This window comes from Myotis lucifugus, unplaced genomic scaffold, assembly GCF_000147115.1.
Source record: "Myotis lucifugus unplaced genomic scaffold, Myoluc2.0 scaffold_28, whole genome shotgun sequence".
NCBI classification, from domain to species: domain Eukaryota; kingdom Metazoa; phylum Chordata; class Mammalia; order Chiroptera; family Vespertilionidae; genus Myotis; species Myotis lucifugus.
In genome coordinates, this window is record NW_005871076.1 from 4,223,046 (window position 1) to 4,239,183 (window position 16,138).

At 53.4% G+C, this 16,138-nt stretch overlaps 3 protein-coding genes across 4 annotated transcripts in view; 2 read left to right on the top strand and 1 right to left on the bottom strand.

Moving 5' to 3' along the window:
* The window catches only part of FCHSD1 (FCH and double SH3 domains 1), a 12,422-nt gene extending 2,849 nt beyond the window's left edge, over window positions 1-9,573 (top strand). The window contains exons 5-17 of the mRNA XM_006086613.2: window positions 887-1,015; window positions 1,476-1,598; window positions 1,771-1,866; window positions 2,299-2,424; window positions 2,821-2,925; window positions 3,106-3,267; window positions 3,846-3,974; window positions 4,055-4,138; window positions 4,293-4,410; window positions 4,546-4,766; window positions 6,017-6,104; window positions 7,157-7,212; window positions 7,350-9,573. Of these exons, the coding sequence (XP_006086675.1) occupies window positions 887-1,015; window positions 1,476-1,598; window positions 1,771-1,866; window positions 2,299-2,424; window positions 2,821-2,925; window positions 3,106-3,267; window positions 3,846-3,974; window positions 4,055-4,138; window positions 4,293-4,410; window positions 4,546-4,766; window positions 6,017-6,104; window positions 7,157-7,212; window positions 7,350-7,415 (1,503 nt within the window). The 3' untranslated portion in view covers window positions 7,416-9,573. The remainder of the gene's footprint in view (window positions 1-886; window positions 1,016-1,475; window positions 1,599-1,770; window positions 1,867-2,298; window positions 2,425-2,820; window positions 2,926-3,105; window positions 3,268-3,845; window positions 3,975-4,054; window positions 4,139-4,292; window positions 4,411-4,545; window positions 4,767-6,016; window positions 6,105-7,156; window positions 7,213-7,349) is intronic.
* RELL2 (RELT like 2) lies at window positions 7,862-11,450 on the bottom strand. Of its 2 annotated transcripts, XM_006086434.3 has the most exons (8): window positions 11,122-11,450; window positions 10,469-10,708; window positions 10,019-10,084; window positions 9,856-9,922; window positions 9,223-9,408; window positions 8,599-8,971; window positions 8,447-8,480; window positions 7,862-8,194 (listed from the first exon to the last, which is right to left on the bottom strand). In XM_006086434.3, the coding sequence occupies exons 2-7, from the start codon at window positions 10,650-10,652 to the stop codon at window positions 8,448-8,450; spliced, it is 909 nt and encodes a 302-aa protein (XP_006086496.1). In that variant the 5' UTR covers window positions 10,653-10,708; window positions 11,122-11,450; the 3' UTR covers window positions 7,862-8,194; window position 8,447. The 2 variants fall into 2 exon arrangements, with proteins under 2 accessions (XP_006086496.1, XP_006086497.1); XM_006086435.3 differs by lacking the exons at window positions 7,862-8,194; window positions 8,447-8,480 and having other exon boundaries at window positions 8,593-8,971.
* Window positions 11,451-11,958: 508 nt separating this feature from the next.
* Window positions 11,959-16,138, top strand: part of HDAC3 (histone deacetylase 3) — a 14,367-nt gene continuing 10,187 nt past the window's right edge. Inside the window, exons 1-3 of the mRNA XM_006086436.3 lie at window positions 11,959-12,089; window positions 12,180-12,262; window positions 13,562-13,704. Coding sequence (XP_006086498.1) covers window positions 12,035-12,089; window positions 12,180-12,262; window positions 13,562-13,704 — 281 coding nt within the window. The 5' untranslated portion in view covers window positions 11,959-12,034. The remainder of the gene's footprint in view (window positions 12,090-12,179; window positions 12,263-13,561; window positions 13,705-16,138) is intronic.

The following is a 16,138-nucleotide window of genomic DNA, read 5'->3' on the forward strand; positions in this document are numbered from 1 at the left end:
TCATGGAAAGGTCAGGGAAGAACATCCCAGGGAGAGGAAATGGTGCAAAGGCTCGAAGGCAGGAATAACTTTGTAGGCTCCAGGAACTCAGAGACGGCCAGTGTGGCCAGAGCACTGTGAGCGAGGGGACAGACACTGAAAGAGGTCAGGGAGGTTGCAGGGGCCAGCTCCTGTTGGACCTGGTAGACCACGGTAAAGAGCAGCTGGGATTTTATTTCAAATTAGAGGCCTGGTGCACTAAATTCATGCATGGCAGGGGAACGGGGTCCCTCAGCCTGGCCTGCACCCTCTCCAATCTGGGACCCCTTGGGGATATCCGACTGCTAGCAGGATCAGGCCTAAACTGGCAGTCGGACATCCCTCTCACAATCTGGGACCACTGGCTCCTAACCGCTCGCCTGCCTGCTTGCCTGATCGCCCCTAACCACCTCTGTCTGCTGGCCTGATGCTCCTAATGGCTCCCCTCCGGCCTGGTTCCTAACTGCTCGCCTGCCTGCTTGCCTGATCGCCCCTAACCACCTCTGTCTGCTGGCCTGATGCTCCTAATGGCTCCCCTCCGGCCTGGTTGCCCCCTAACTGCCCTCCCCTGCCGTCCTGATCGCCCCCTAAATGCTCTCTCCTGCTGGCCTGATTGCCCCTAACCACCTCTGCCTTGGCCCCCGCCACCATGGCTTTGTCCAGAAGGACGTCCGGAAGATGTCTGGTCTAATTAGCATATTACCCTTTTTTTAGTGTAGATGTACACAGATGCCCCTGGAGGATGTGTAAATTTTCAAGTATAGTGTCAAGCATCTCAATAATGTTAGAATCTATTCTGGAGCTGGTTGGCCTTGGAAGGACCCTAAGGGTTCAGGGTTCATGTTGACACCCTGTTTTCCCCTCCTAGCTCTCCACACAATCGGCCCAGTACTCCCAGCAGCTGAAAATGGCCCGCAATGAGTACCTGCTCAACTTGGTGTCCACCAATGCCCACCTTGAACACTACTACCAGGAGGAACTGCCCGCGCTGCTCAAGGCCAGTGCTAGCCTAGATCCCCCTGCCTCTCAGTGGGAAAGGAGGGGAGGACCTTCCCTGCTTCCCACCAGCAGCAGGCTGGGTGGTGTTAGGGACCTAGCCTGCGTAGAGTCGGTAGAAAATACATAGTTGGGTTCTGGTTCTGCTTCTGACTGGTTGCATGACATTGTACAGGACACTTAACCCCTCTGAACCCCAGTTTCTTCATCAGGAATAAGCCCTGCTCTGCCTCCTTTTAAGACTAATGGGGCTCAAGGGAGAAAATGGATGTGAAAATGCTTTTTAAATGGTTAAGTACTGTGCACACTAGGGCTTATTATTAGAAGCAATTAATAGTGTCTGATTCCTTTCCTCTTTCCCATACCTCATGCCCATCACCCATCCAAACCTGGACAGAGAGCCTGCTTTGTGGTAAAGGTCTGGGGGAAGGGTGGTGTCAGTATCTTGGGGTTCTTTCCAGGCCCTGGTCAGCGAGCTGTCGGAACATTTGAGGGACCCCCTGACCTTATTGAGCCGCACAGAGCTGGAAGCAGCAGAGATGGCCCTGGAGCATGCCCGCCGTGGAGCACAGGCAACCTCCCAGGTGGGGGCTGTGCCCTGTACGAGCTCCCCAGAGATGCTCTTTACTCTCTCTCCGAAACAGACCACCCACTGCGTGTCTACTCCCTTTCTTCTCACCTTGTCCTTGCTTCCAAGAGGGGACAGGCTTGGAGAGGGAGCCAGTTCATGACTGACTGACTTCTTCCAACCCCTAGGTAAGCTGGGAGCAGGATCTGAAGCTCTTTCTTCAAGACCCCGAGGTATTTTCCCCCATACCACCTCAGAAGTTTCAGCCCGCAGGGAATGACCAGGTGAGACCTCCCTGATGGTTGGAACCAGGCCAGATGTAAAGGGGACTGTAGTTTAGGCCCATCCCCATTATCCTTCTGATGATATTAACTTAGTAACTTAAACCGTGGAGAGGGGGTTTCAGACTCCAGTTCACCTCCCTCCCACCAGGCACAAATTAACACACTTAATTCCACCTTTCTGTCTCTTCACTGCGCTATCCTCTTCATTCTACATCTGTCCCTCAACTTGGATCCCATTTCTGGAACTCTCTGTGTCTGTGTTCACATGAACGCACACCTGTGTCCAGGGTCATAGGTGTGAACCCCACCTCTTTGTCCCTGTCCCTGGAGGTCAGGACAGAAAGCAGTAAAAAGGAGGGAACGGGAGGGAAGGGGAGTAGAGAAGGAGCAGCATCAGGTCCTCCCCACAGTCCTCACCCCCCCATCATTCAGGTATGTGCCTTGGAGCTGGAGGGGGTTACTGGAGGTGTGGCTGGGGAGAGTGACCTGGAGAAAGAGGTTCAGCGCTGGACGAGTCGAGCTGCCCGAGACTACAAGATCCAGAACCACGGGCTTCGGGTGAGGAGGGGGGTGCAGGTGTCATGGGTGGACAAGGATATCTGAGAGATGGGGATCCTGGGGTCACTAGGGATGTCCTAGTGCAGGCAGGAGGGGAGGGAAAGGTATTTTAAGCCAACGGTGTGGCAAAGTAGTTAAGAGCACAGCTTTTGGAGCAAGACCCACCTGGGTTCAAATCCTGCTCTGTTACTTCCAGGTTATGTAACCCTGACTCAGGGAGTGACTTAACCTCTCTGCACCTGTGTCCTCATCATTAAAGCAGGACTAATAATAGCACCCACCCCATAGGGAAGATCAAATGCTATAATGCATATGAAGCCACTAGCAAAGTGCCAGGTCCATAGTAAGTTGTGTCCCATAGTATCTCCATCACCCCGTCCTCTGCTTCCCATCCAGGTGCTGCAGCGGCTGGAGCAGAGGCGGCAGCAGGCTCCAGAGCGGGAGGCTCTGAGCATAGAGCAACGGCTGCATGAAGTAAGGCAGAGCATCCTGCGGGCACAGGTGAGACACCTGGGGGTTAGGGTCCTGAGATCCTACCTCCTCAGCCAACAGCCTCCTCCTCTCCCTGTCTGATGGTGGGAGGAGGTAGGCAGGAGGTAGAGGGTGGTCACATTTGGGGAGGTTCTACTCACCTCCCCAAAGCAAGCCCAGCCACAGACTTGATCCCCCTCCCCATGCCAGGTGAGCCAGGTGAAGGGGGGTGCCCGGCTGGCCCTGCTGCAGGAGGCTGGCCTGGATGTACAGCACTGGCTGAAGCCAGCCATGACCCAGGCCCAGGACGAGGTGGAGCAGGAGCAGCGGCTCAGCGAGGCCCGGCTCTCCCAGAGGGACCTCTCTCCCACGGTGAGTTCCTTCTGCTCCCTACCCACACCCACCCAGGAGGGTAAAAGTCCCTAGTGGAGGGCAGGCCCAGTAACATGGGAACCACAACAGTACCTAAATCAAAGGGTTGTTCTGAGGCTTAAATGAAATCACTTAAGTATAATTCTTCACATAGTTTATAGCATAGAGTCCTCAACAAACTTATATTGAGTATAGGATGGTGGTTATGAGCCGAGGTTCTGGGGACAGACCGTGCGTGATTCGTCACTTATTAGCTGTGTGATCTTGGAAAGTGACTTAACCTTTCTGAGCCTCAGTTTTCTCCTAAGTAAAATGAGGTTAATAGTTATACAGAATAACAGTGGGTTATGATGAAGTTTAAGTAAGATCCGTAGTTAGCACTGTGCCTGGCACATAGTAAGTGCCCAGGACTCTAACTCTGCAGTCACTGTCAGTCTTACCCTGCCCTGTGGTGATTTTTCTGGTGACATCTGGTGAACGGATGGGTGGGGCTACCTTGGAGGAGGATGGAGGAGAGGGAGATACAATGGGTACTTGAGAGTGACAGTGACGTCTGTTCTCTGTTCCCCTCCCTCCAGGCTGAGGATGCTGAGCTCTCTGACTTTGAGGATTGTGAGGAGACTGGAGAGCTCTTTGAGGAGCCTGTCCCCCCAGCCCTGGCTACCAGACCCTTCCCCTGCCCCGCACATGTGGTGTTTGGCTATCAGGTGTGAATTGGGGGGTGGGGACCTCAGATGGGCAGGGATGGGGGACAGCCGAGTCCTAAATCCTTCCTTGCGGGGCCAAGGCAGGACATGAGGATGAGCTGACTATCACAGAAGGCGAGTGGCTGGAGGTCCTAGAGGAGGGAGATGCCGACGAATGGGTCAAGGTGGGTATGGACCCTGGGCTCTGACCTTGGGAGTTGGGGGCAGTGGGAGGGACTTCCCGGTGGCCCACAAGGACTCAGCCAAGCAGAGCTAGAAGCCTGAGTGGAGGAGGGTCAGGGCCATGGATATTATCTGTTCTCATTACTGGGTGAGCAGGCTCGGAACCAACACAGCGAAGTAGGCTTTGTTCCTGAGCGCTATCTCAACTTTCCCGACCTCTCCTTCCCTGAGAGCGGCCACGACAGCAGCATGCCCTTAGGGGCAGAGCCCACAGGTAAGAAAGGAGAATTCTGGGTCAAAGGATGCTGGGTATGGAGAAGAGTTACTGAGTGGTTGTGACCCTAAGGTGTCATGGTCCTGGGCACCACCATGACCTCCACCCCTCACCACTTCTCCCGGGTTTCTGCAGCATTTCTGGCTCGTGCCCTGTACAGCTACACGGGACAGAGCGCAGAGGAGCTGAGCTTCCCTGAGGGGGCACTCATCCGCCTGCTGCCCCGGGCCCAGGATGGAGTGGATGACGGCTTCTGGAGGGGAGAATTTGGGGGCCATGTTGGGGTCTTCCCCTCCCTGCTGGTGGAGGAGCTGCTTGGTCCCCTAGGGCCTTCTGAGTCTTCAGACCCTGAACAGGTGAGACACTCTGAGTTGACCCTCCTATTCCATTGAGGCCCCATGTTCATCTTAATGCTCCCTCCCCTCTCCAGGTTGACCTCCCATAGTGGCTTGGGCCTCCCCATCTCCTCTGGCTGGGCTGAGAAAAGGGAAACCAAGGCAGTCTTCCTAAGAGTTTGGTGGTGCTACTTCAGTGCTAGATAGATCTGAGTTCTGATGCCTATTACATTACCTTGGGCAGTTTTGACCTCGCTGAGCTTCTTTCTTTACGTGTAAAAAGGGAATAATACCTACTTCAGCAGGCTAACTATCCTGACTGTGGATAATGGCGGTAAAGCCCTTAGCACGGAGGCCCACAGGAGGTGCTTTAAAATACAGTACTTGCCCTAGCTCAGTGATTCTCAACCTTCTGGCCCTTTAAAACAGTTCCTCATGTTGTGACCCCCAACCATAAAATTATTTTTGTTGCTACTTCATAACTGTAATTTTGCTACTGTTATGAATCATAATGTAAATATGATATGCAGGATGGTCTTAGGCGACCCCTGTGAAAGGGTCGTTCGACCGTCAAAGGGGTCGCGACCCACAGATTGAGAACCACTGCAGCTGGTTTGGCTCAGTGGATAGAGCATCGGCCTGTGGACCAAAGGGTCCCGGGTTCGATTCCAGTCAAGGGCATGTACCTTGGTCGCAGGCTCCACCCCAGCCCGGGCCCTGGTCAGGGCGCCTGCAGGAGGCAAACAATTGATGTGTTTCTCTCACATCAATGTTTCTGTATTTCCCTCTCCCACTCTCTCTAAAAGATCAATGGAAAAATATCCTCGGGTAAGGATTAACAAAAATAAATTAAATTAAAAAAATAAAATACAGTACCTATTGTTATAATGCAGCGGGAAGAGCATAGGAGTGGAAATCAGGAGACCCTGGCTCTAGCCAGGACTCTGCCAGTAACTGGTTCTCTGATTTTGGATAGATGGCTTAATCTGAGTCTTGCCCCTAATATAGGAATCGTAAAGATCCCTGTCTCATGGGGTGGTGGTGAGGAGTGAATGAATTGGTGCACATGGAGTGCTAGCAGAATGCCTGGGACATAGTGTCAGTACACATTGGCTGTGGAAATGAGTATCAGCTACAACCCCCACCCAGATACAAGCATTTGGCACTCTTGGTATTGGGGAGTGATGGGACAGGAACCGAAGATGGGATGAGAGGACAAGCTGGTGAAACCTTCCCATGTGCCAGAAATAACTATGCCCCCTCATCCTCAGATGCTGCCATCCCCTTCTCCTCCCAGCTTCTCCCCTCCTGCACCCACCTCTGCCTTGGATGGGGCCCCTGCACCTGTCCTGTCTGGGGGTAAGTAGAGGGAACTAGGGGTTTGGGGAGGGAAAGAGGCTGGAAGGAGGAATCTTGGGACGCCTGGGTTACGCTTGGCTCTTCTCCTCGCCCTTGGGAACCTCTGCCATCAGGCTCATCGAAGCGTGATAGTGAGAAGAGCTTGGGCTGTAAGGCCAGGCCCAGTGTTCCCACTCCACTCCATGACTCCCTAGTGTGTGATTTGGGGTGAAATGTTTAACATGTCTGGGTCTTTACAGAGTGGAGTTGTTGTGAGTTAAAAAGATGTCTGTAGAGCCCTAGCTGGTTTGGCTCAGTGGATAGAGTGTCAGCCTGCGGACTGAAAGGTCCCGGGTTTGATTCCAGTCAAGGGCACATGCCCAGGTTGTGGGCTCAATCCCCAGTGGGGCCATGCAGGAGGCCGCTGATTAATGATTCTCTTTTATCATTGATGTTTCTATCTCTCTCTCTCCCTTTCCCTTCCTCTCTAAAATTAATAAAGTCATTTTTTTAAAAAGCTGTCTGTAGAGTGCCCAGCATTGTGCCTGGCACATAGCAAGCATGCAAGCCATGGCTTTGTTCTAATTCTTTTAAAAATTAGCCAGCTGCTTCTACAGTGTTTTCCCAATACACATCCTCTGCTCTTAAGTCTTTTTGAATGTTGCAAACACCTGGGTTTGTGTCATAATTTTCCTTCTTGAAGTGTTCACCTTTGCTAAAGCCTTCCGGTACTTACACTCTCTTCACAGAGCCTCCTTCCATAGCTCACTTGGAATGATTCAGCACTCAATCATTCATTGTGCTTGTTGTGTTTCATTATTGGGTCCCAGGCAACCACTGGGGTGGGGGTGCTGTGGATCCCACCTCCCCTTCTCTGAAAGCTTGTGCAAGGCTGCTTATACAGTAGGTGCCCCATAAGTGTTGAGGATGGATAGACTGATGGACTCTATGGCCAAGTTGGTGACTATTTGTTAATTCAACAAGTATTTACAGAGTGCCACTGTCTTAAGTGCTGACGATATAGCAGTGAATAAAACAAAGTCTGAAGACTGACTTGTGGTTCCTGTTTCCAGACCAAGACCTGGACTGCCCTGGACCCCTGGACATGATGGCGCCTCGACTCAGGCCGGTAAGAGCCTCTCCCTAGAGGAGACTGTGTAGAGAGGGGTCATTCCAACTTGTCCTGTTTGGTCTGTAGGGCTGAGGGAATGAACAGGGACATCCCCAATAGAGGCCTCTGGAGCACTGACTGTGTGTTCCCTACAGATGCGTCCACCGCCTCCCCCACCAGCTAAAGCCCCAGATCCTGGCCGTCCAGATCCCCTCACCTGAAGCCAGGGGTACTACTGCCCCCAGAGATGCTGCTGCTGCCCTGTCTCCGTGCTGTCAGAGACCACCCTTCAGTGATCCGGAGTGACACAGCCAGAAGCTGGAATCCCCCCCATTTCTGCTCTTATCTCCAGGGGTAGAAACTGCCCCTTTCCCAATTCTGGGTCTGGGACTCCTCCTTTTCCCCACATTGTCCGTTCTCTTCCTGTCTCTAGGGCTTGAACTACCCCTTTCTTTTTTACCACCACTCCAGCTCTAGAGTGGTGAAATACCCTGAAATCTCTGGGGCTGGACCCCATCCCCCAAAGTCTTGAGTGGCTCTGGATAGTCTGTCTCCACCCTGGCTCTGTGACCCACCCCACTCCAGATGCCAGGACCACAGGGGTTGGGGGCTGGGACGGGGCGGACCTGTCAGAAGGAGTTGGAGCCATTATGTGAAACAACTGTAGTGGTCTGAGCAGATTTATTGACAGTGAATAAAGGGCAGGGGGCCTAAGGTGCTATTGCTTTAGGGGGCCTGATCCCAGTTGCCACACTCTAGCATATGGAGCGAGGTGATGGGGAACGTGGGTCAGGCAGCCTGTTGGCAGGCAAGGAAAGGGGACTGAGGGCCAGGGATGGGAGTGGGGGTGGGGGTGCCTTCTCCCAATGTCCTCCAGGCTGAGACGGATTAGGACCGGTCCCTCAGCTGGGGGCAGTGCTGTCCAGTGGAAAGGAGGGGCTTCATGGCCACCCAGCCCCTGGCTCTGCAACTGGTAGTTCTTCGGCAATGAAGGAGGAGGCTTGGGGAAGAGGAAGGGTAATAGTGTTGCCTCCCAGTAAAGCTGTATTCCAGCTTTCCCCTGGAGGCTGTGGCACCTTCCCTATTCCCTGGAGCACATGCCTGGTTCCCACCACCAAACCAAAGACTATGTAGCAAAGGAAAAGCCTGCAGTTTACCTTGGGGGGTACGGGCAGCCAGCCAATGGGCTTAAGTAGTGTAAGTAGGGGGTGGGAGGATGAGATTATCTGACTTGAAGCCCAGGCACACTTACCTCACACACCTTTTGCTCCCCGTGCTGGAGACACCTGAGTGAGAGGAGGGGTCAACAGTAGAATAGGATGTGAGTCCTATCAGTGCACCCCATCCCCAGAGTAAAGGGCAGTAAGAGCTCAGCCCACCACAGCCCTGGCCATGTCTTCATACCTGGTGATCTGATGTGTCCGGTTTGTTTGGCTGCCCATTGGCCTCTTGACTGGCCAGCCCTGGGCTTGGGCCCCTCCCTCCAGCCGCCAGCGGTGACTCTGCAGAGGCTCCAGGGTTCCCTCCAAGTGCACAAGGGACTAGGGTGCTGTCCCTGAGTCCATTCTGCACTGCGGGGCTGGCAAGGGCCTGGGGCTGTGGCCTCTCAGGGGGCAGGCTTTCAATGGCTGGCATCCCTGCCCTGGACTGCCCTTCCCCAGACCCTTGGCTGCCCCCTGGGTCCTGCCCCCCACCAGACCCCAAGCTCCTGTCTGTGGGGGAGCCATCATGATGCTCATGCAGTCCATAGCGCCTCTCAATGTGTGTCACCCGGAACCTGGGAGGGAAGGGAACACTGGGTCTTAGGGTCACAGCTCTGGGGCTGCTTGGCCCTCCCCTCCAACCAGGGATATCTTTGGTTTGATGGCCACTTCCCTCTAGCCTCGGGCAGCGGAGATGTCAGATTGTGGGGCATACTGTATAACCTACTCTTGCTGTAGGTCACAATCCAGGAGTAGAGAGGTGGGGCCCACCTTTGGAGTCAGGATCCCCCACCTCAACCTCCCCCCTGCGGCACTCTATCCCCACCTGCCCACAGAGAAAACGGTGGTCTCCCCAGGCCGGGCACGGCTCTTTCCTTCCTTGGAGCGTCCCTGACGGACAAGTGGGGGCCTCTTGTTGCGGCTGCAGTGGATGCAAGGGGCTGCAGAGCCCAGGTGCACTGTGTGATGATGGGAGGGGGCTCCATCCTGCAGGCTGGAAGTGGCATCCACGCTGGACAGTAGAGAGGAAGGGAGCAGGGGTGACATTTCCATTTCTCTTCCTGTTCTGTTTGTTCCTGTTCTTTTAGCGTGCTCCTTAAGCCTCCAGATGCCCACTTTCCCCAGGCCCCAACATTCTTTTCTGTCTTTATCCAATAAACTCAATATTAAGACGGTAGTGATCACGTGTTCTCCTTCCCAGAGCTGTTTTCTAAAAAGAGGGCAGTGCTTAACCCAAAGGAGTGGCACAAAGGGTGAGTGGGAAGCTTGATGATATCCAGAAGGGAGGTATGATTTGAAGGACTTGAGATTTCTATATAAACTTCTTTCTTCCTATAGATTAGCCAGCTTTGCCCTCCCCCGACCCCAAACATGCGAGGAGACTGGGAGAGGATTGTGCTGGAGGAGAGGGTACTCTCCAAGGCAAGCTAAGTCATGCTGGCCTTTGTTTCCAGCTCACCTGGACAGCTGCACTGTCCCTTCTCCTTCACTGTCCCCCAGCATCTCCTTCAAGGCCTCAGCATTGGCTGAGGGGAGAAGGAAAAGAAGGAGTCAGTGGAGGTGGAGCTGGAGGTCAGGTCGAGAGAAAGTCAGGGGGTGGGGGGTGGGGCGCTTATACCCACCTTCATTTTGGATGATACAGCGAACAATCCTCTCTACTGTGTCCTCATTCATGTCATCGTCGTCAGCTAAAGGAAGAAAAAGGTTGACAAGGAATTGGAAGTGAGTCAGCTTTGGGGGACATTACCAGGTGGCTCCTGTGGCTTATTGCTCAAGATACAACCGTGTGCCTATTGGTCATCGTGCTGGGCATTAGCATTTCAGGGCCAAGGCAGAAAAGATGAGAAGTCAATGGGAGCCCAAGATTACCATCAGTGGGCCCTACCCACCCATGCCGCCTTCTCTAGCCTTGCTTTCAGGGCGGTGTCACCCCACTTGCTGACCCAAGGAAGCATCACTTGGCCTTTTGAAGGCTTGGTTGGGACTTGACTGGGTCTGTTGGCCAGGAAGGCAGAGGTGTGGGGACAAGGGTAAGGAAAAAGACTGAGCCGGGTTCTAGGCTCCTCACTCACGGGGCTGGAGCTGGGTGTCATCAGGCTCCGAGCCCCTGGATGTGCGGCAGCGGTAACCCTTCTTCTTGAGCACGTGGCAGATCATGAAGCCCACGAGGCCCATGAGGAAGAAGACCAGCACAAGCAGGAAGAGCATGTACAGTCCATGTTGGGGTGGCTCCAAGTCAGGCTGTGGTTCCGCCATGAGGCCCTGGGGGGCGAGCGCGGGCCAGGGCGCCTCCCGGGGTTTGGGGGCTGCAGCTAGGGTTGGGGGAGGGATAGAAATGCCATCCTCAGGATCTGAAACAGGCAGCCTCGGAGGTCCAGCCGCCCCCCCCTCCCCCCGCCACCAGGTGTAGCTGTCCGGGCCTGGGGTGCTGGTCAGGGCCAGGGGTGCTAGACCGCGGCTGCGCAAGCCCTCTCCCCTGGTTCCGCTTTCCGACGCCCACAGCGTCCCTTCCCAGTTGTCCTGCGCTCCCGTCCCTTCCAAGGACACTACAGAGCGAGATGGGACGGAATTCGCAGGCGGTCAGCGCAAGAATCGCGCCTGAGTCAGCGTCCGCACCTCCTCCGCACCGGCCAGAGCCAGGCCTCTGCAGCCCCTCTCTATCTGTACTCCAGCACCCGCCCCCCTTTCGGTCCCTCCCATTCTGACCACCTGGCCCACCCAGTACCGGTGGTTTGGTTCTGGCTCCGGCTCCGGCTCCTGCTCGGGTTCCGGCTCCAGGGGCGTCCTAGTCCGGCTCAGGGCCCCCGACGCCCTCCCGGCTCTCATCCCTCTCTTCCTTCCCCTCCCCCCTTCGCCGCCTCACCGGCTCCGGGCTGCGACTGCAGATACCGGTGCCGCGGCAGGCGGGGGGGAGGGAAGGATGGAGAGGGATGCCGCCTGGCTGGGAGCAGCGGCAGGTTCCCGATAACTCCGGCCCCGGAAAGGGGAAGGAAGAGATGGGGTGCGCCGCCGCAGCCACCCTGGGTTCCCAAAAGCCTTCGCCCGACGCCGGCCCAGGACCAGGGGGCGGAGCGCAGGTGTGCGGGGCGGAGAGCGAGGGCCTTGCGGGCTTGTGAACGCAAATGTGGTGTGCGCGTGACTGCGCCGGGCCCCCCCGGGGAGTGTGCGGCGCCGAGCCTGGGTCCGGGTGGGGTGGCGAGGCGTCAGGCGAGCGTGTTCTCTAGTCTATCCCGCACGCCCGGCGCGGCTCCTGCCCCTAGATACCCCGGCCGGGTGGATAGCCAGGAATCTTCCCAGTGGCCGGGGGAAGCCGGCTTTCTGCACCCGAGAGGGGCGGTGTGGCCGGCTCTCCCGAGCCTTCTAGAGAGGTGACCACGGCCTGCACCCGGTTTAGGACAGGTGGCTGGACGGGATGTCTCGGCTTCTCGAGGATTTGAACCCCGCCTGGGAGGAAATGGCCCTGGCATCCCAGAATCGATGCCACCTGTCTTCTGCCCAAGCCCAGACGCTCACGCCCAGAACTAGCCGCAGGGGGCGTGGCCTGGGCGTGGCCCAGAGGAGGCGCAGCACGTACGACGGGAGGTGGGGCCGGCAGCCGGGCGGGCGGCTGAGGCGCGGGGCCTGGTCCCGCCGGCACCATGGCCAAAACCGTGGCCTATTTCTACGACCCGGACGTGGGCAACTTCCACTACGGTGAGGGAACAAGGTGGCACCCGAGGGGTTCGGGACGCGGAGGGGTGGAGGCTGGGGCTACAACTGACGAACTCTCTTCTCTGCTCCCAGGGGCTGGGCACCCTATGAAGCCTCACCGCTTGGCGCTGACCCATAGTCTGGTCCTGCACTACGGTCTCTACAAGAAGATGATCGTGAGTTCCGCCGCCTCTGCTGGGGATTGAGGGTGGGGGCGAGCTGCGGCCCTAAAGCCAGGTAGGCCGCACTGAATGCACCGAGTGAGACCCACCCAAGCGCGGGGGTGGGGGCAGGCTGGATAGAAGGCACCAGGAGCACCCCCACCCCCACAGGCAGAGTGCTGGTGAGCGCACCCACCCATTTCATGGGAGTTACTCTTTCACCTTAGGCCAGCCACCCTTTGACCTCAGGTGGACTCACCCTGGGCGAGTTAGGGTGGAGTGGGGCTGGTTTGAAGACTGAGGTGTTTTTCTCCCCAGCATTTTGGGGTGTGGGCAGTGCTTTAGCCTCAGAGAAGGGAAAGGGGATGTGAGGTTTACACTCAGTTTCTATCCCTTCTCCTCTGCAACCCGGCTCCACCAACAAGGAGCTGAAGCTCCAGGGAGGACCATAGCCCTCTGTAAATGTGTATGTGAAGGGTAGCAGATGTCCTGGGTATTAACCTTTTCAACCTAGAATACCCCCACACAAGTAACCACTACCCAACCCTTCATCTCCCAGGGAAACATGCTGTCTGTCCCAGGCTTGGGATGTGTAGCTGTCATACCCGGTTATAACAGTTAAGCTCAGCCCTCATGCGTGGCAAGGGGAATTAGTCAAACTATGAATGAGTGTCCACTGCTTGTGCGGAGGCACAGACAAGTGAATTGGTCATAGAAGAGATTGAGGTGATGTTGGTGCGTGAATCTATGAATTTCTGAAATCTTGTGCTGGTATGTGCCTATGTACATTTTCTGGGGAGAGAAAGGCTTTTTGGTTTTGCCCAATTTCTAAAGAAGTATGTGACGACCCCCCCACCCCCCCCTCCAAAAAAAGATAAATCTCTGGCTTAGCACCTGGGTACTTTGAGCTTTAATTAGAAGATGTTCATACATACCATATTATTTGATTCCAAAAGAACTCAGAGACAGAAAGAGCAGAACCAGAGCCCAGGGGAGGAGATGGGTATGGAGAGAATCAGGAGAGGAGATCCAGGGAAGAGGGCAGTGGATCGGGGCTCACAGTTGAGGAGGTAGGAAAGGCTAGGCTGGAGGTGGGAAGGAAAAAGGCAAGTCCAGTGGTCTTTAGGGGGCTTGATCATAATAAACCACCGGGCTTATCAGAGCCTCTCTTCTGCCTCAGCATAACAAGGACTAGGGGTAAGGGTACTGCAGGTGTGGTTTTGGATAATCCCCAGGACTGGTTCAGTGTGGGTGGTCTCAGCTCCATGATTGAGACTGACCCTGCCTGGATTCACCTTGTGTTTCTGTCCTGAGGTCTTCAAGCCATACCAGGCCTCCCAGCATGACATGTGCCGCTTCCACTCTGAGGACTACATTGACTTCCTGCAGAGAGTGAGCCCCACCAATATGCAAGGCTTCACCAAGAGCCTTAATGCCTTCAACGTGGGCGATGACTGGTGAGAAGACTAGGGCGTTTGATGCCAGGCATATCAAGGAGAACACTTGAGTGAGGTCTTGGAGGCAGCACGTGGGAAGTTGCTGAGTCAATGAGTCATCATTTACTCATTGGTTTATTCAACAAATATTTATTGGTCATTTGCTCTAGTTCCAGGCCCTGTGCCAAATGCTAGGGATGCAATGATCAACAATAGCAAAATTTTAATATTATAGTTGTGGTGAGTCCTATAAAGGAGAGGTACATGACAGCATATGAGGGAGAGTTACCCAGCTTTAGGAGTCTGGTCAGTGGAGGCTTCCTAGAGGAAGTAATAAAGATTGAGCTGAGATCTGAAGAAAGAGTAAGAGGTAATTAGGTAACAGTGGTTGGGAGGAGAGAGAGTGAGGGGAGGAATGTCATGGGCAGTAGGGATGACATGTGCCAGGGTCTGTGGTTGGATAGAGTATGACTCATTTGAGGAACAAAAATGGCTGACCCCAGAATATGAAGAGAAGAATGATCTGAATTGAGGCTGAAGTGATAGGCAGGGCCTTTAAAAAGTAGACAGCCTTATGATGAATTAGAGTTTTTACCCCTAGAGGAGAGGCAAGCCTTCAAAGTGTTTTAAAAAGCAAGAGAGCGAGTAGATATGATCAGGTTTACATGATTGGGCTTGTACCACACCAAGAAAACTTAGAACCTTTGGGAAAGGGAATGGATAAGAAACATAAGCCCTGATCCTTACTTACATTCTAGTGTGCACCCTTGAAAATAGAGTGACCATAAAAGCTATCATTTACTCAGTTTCCTTTTAAACTTTTTATTAGGGAAAATTTCAGACATTTCTGAAAGAATAGTACAGCAAACCCCATACATCCATCATGCAGCTGCAACACTTGTAAGCAAATCTTCATTTGTATCCCCTCACCTTAGATTATCATTTTTAAAAAAATTTATTTTTGTCATCTGAGGATATGTTATTTTTACTGATTTTAGAGAGAAGAAGGGGGGGGGGGGAGAGAGAGGAAGAGAGAGAAAGAGAGAGACATTGATATAATAGAGAAACATCAGGAGACAACAGTTACCTCCCTCACATGCCCTGACTGGGGATCGAACATGGGATAACACTCCAACCAACTGAGCCACCCTGCCAGGGATCACGTTAGATTATTTTAAAACAGTTCCCAGCCCTGGCTGATGTGGCTCAGTTGGGTGTCATCCTGTGCACCCAAAGGTTGCCGGTTCCATTCGAGGCAGCCATTGTATGTTTTTCTCTCCTTCTCCCTTCCTCTCTTTCTAAGAATCAAAATAATTCTCAGATATTATATACTTTTATCTGTGAATACTTTATGTATCTCCAAATGATCCCCTTAAAAAATGTACAATGTTACTATCACACCTAAAAAATTAGCAGTAATTCCTTAATATCGGAGATGCAATCAGTATTCAAATTTTTTCCAATTGTCTTATAATTTTTCTTTATTGCAGTTGATTTATTTATATTAGGATCTAAACAAGTTTCACACATTACATTTGGTTGATATATCTCTTAAAATTCTTAATCTGTAACATTTCTTTCCCTTGAATTTAATTCTTGAAGAGACCAGGCTGTTGATCCTGTAGAGTTTCCTACAGTAGCTACCATGAGTGCTTACTCTGCTATGCTGAGGATTGCTGCTACATCCACTTCTCACACTAACCCTGAGATGTAATAGTCCTTTTCCTGGTGTTGGGTGTACTGAAGTTTGAGGAGATTTAGGTAACTTGCCTGAGTCACATAACTGGTCAGTGGAGGTGGCAGAATTCAGATTCAGAGCCCAGGGTTTAAAATACTACACTAATCTGTTTCCCTAAAATATCCTATCAATAGAAGTAGCCTGGGCTGGAGAAACAGACACCAACGCCTCAGGCTGGCATTGAGCACCTCCTGGAACGCCTTATGTTCCCCCTTCAGCCTCTCCAAGGCCTTACCAGCCTTCACACCACCAGGAAGTTTCACACCACAAAGCCTGTCCTGACCACTCCAGCCGCAGAGGTCTGTCCTGCACACACTGCACTGTCATTTGGTGTTCAGTCACATGTTGCCTTGGGTGGTTTCTTGGTTTTTTGTTATTGCTGCTACTGCTATTTCTGAGTTCACTTTATAGGTCTGCGAATGCAGAGTCAGCCCTCAGGGCACAGCTGGGGCCGTGAAAGCCCTTTGTGCACTTAGGGAATGCTACCACTGGGCCCTTGGCGCAGCATCCTAGTGTCAAACTTGTGCTTATCTGTATTTCAGATGAGAATTAGGGATTTTCCTTTCAACTAATTTCGGACAGTTTTCAAAGTAATCTAATATAAAAGCTAAATTATACTACAAGGCTTTTAATGGGAAAAAACACACAAACCAAAACAGTCCCAGAACTGTCCCTTCCACCCATAGATCCCTCTCCCCAGTGGCAGCCACTTTTAGC

Bases quoted from the DNA above. Each gene is read 5' to 3' on its own strand.
- RELL2 (XM_006086434.3), bottom strand. From the start codon at position 10,652: ATGGCGGAACCACAGCCTGACTTGGAGCCACCCCAACATGGACTGTAC. The intron at 10,085-10,468 runs GTGAGTGAGGAG...TTCTTCCTTTAG, and splicing joins TGACACCCAGCTCCAGCCCC to CTGACGACGATGACATGAAT. The intron at 9,409-9,855 runs GTGAGCTGGAAA...TCTACTGTCCAG, and splicing joins GGGACAGTGCAGCTGTCCAG to CGTGGATGCCACTTCCAGCC.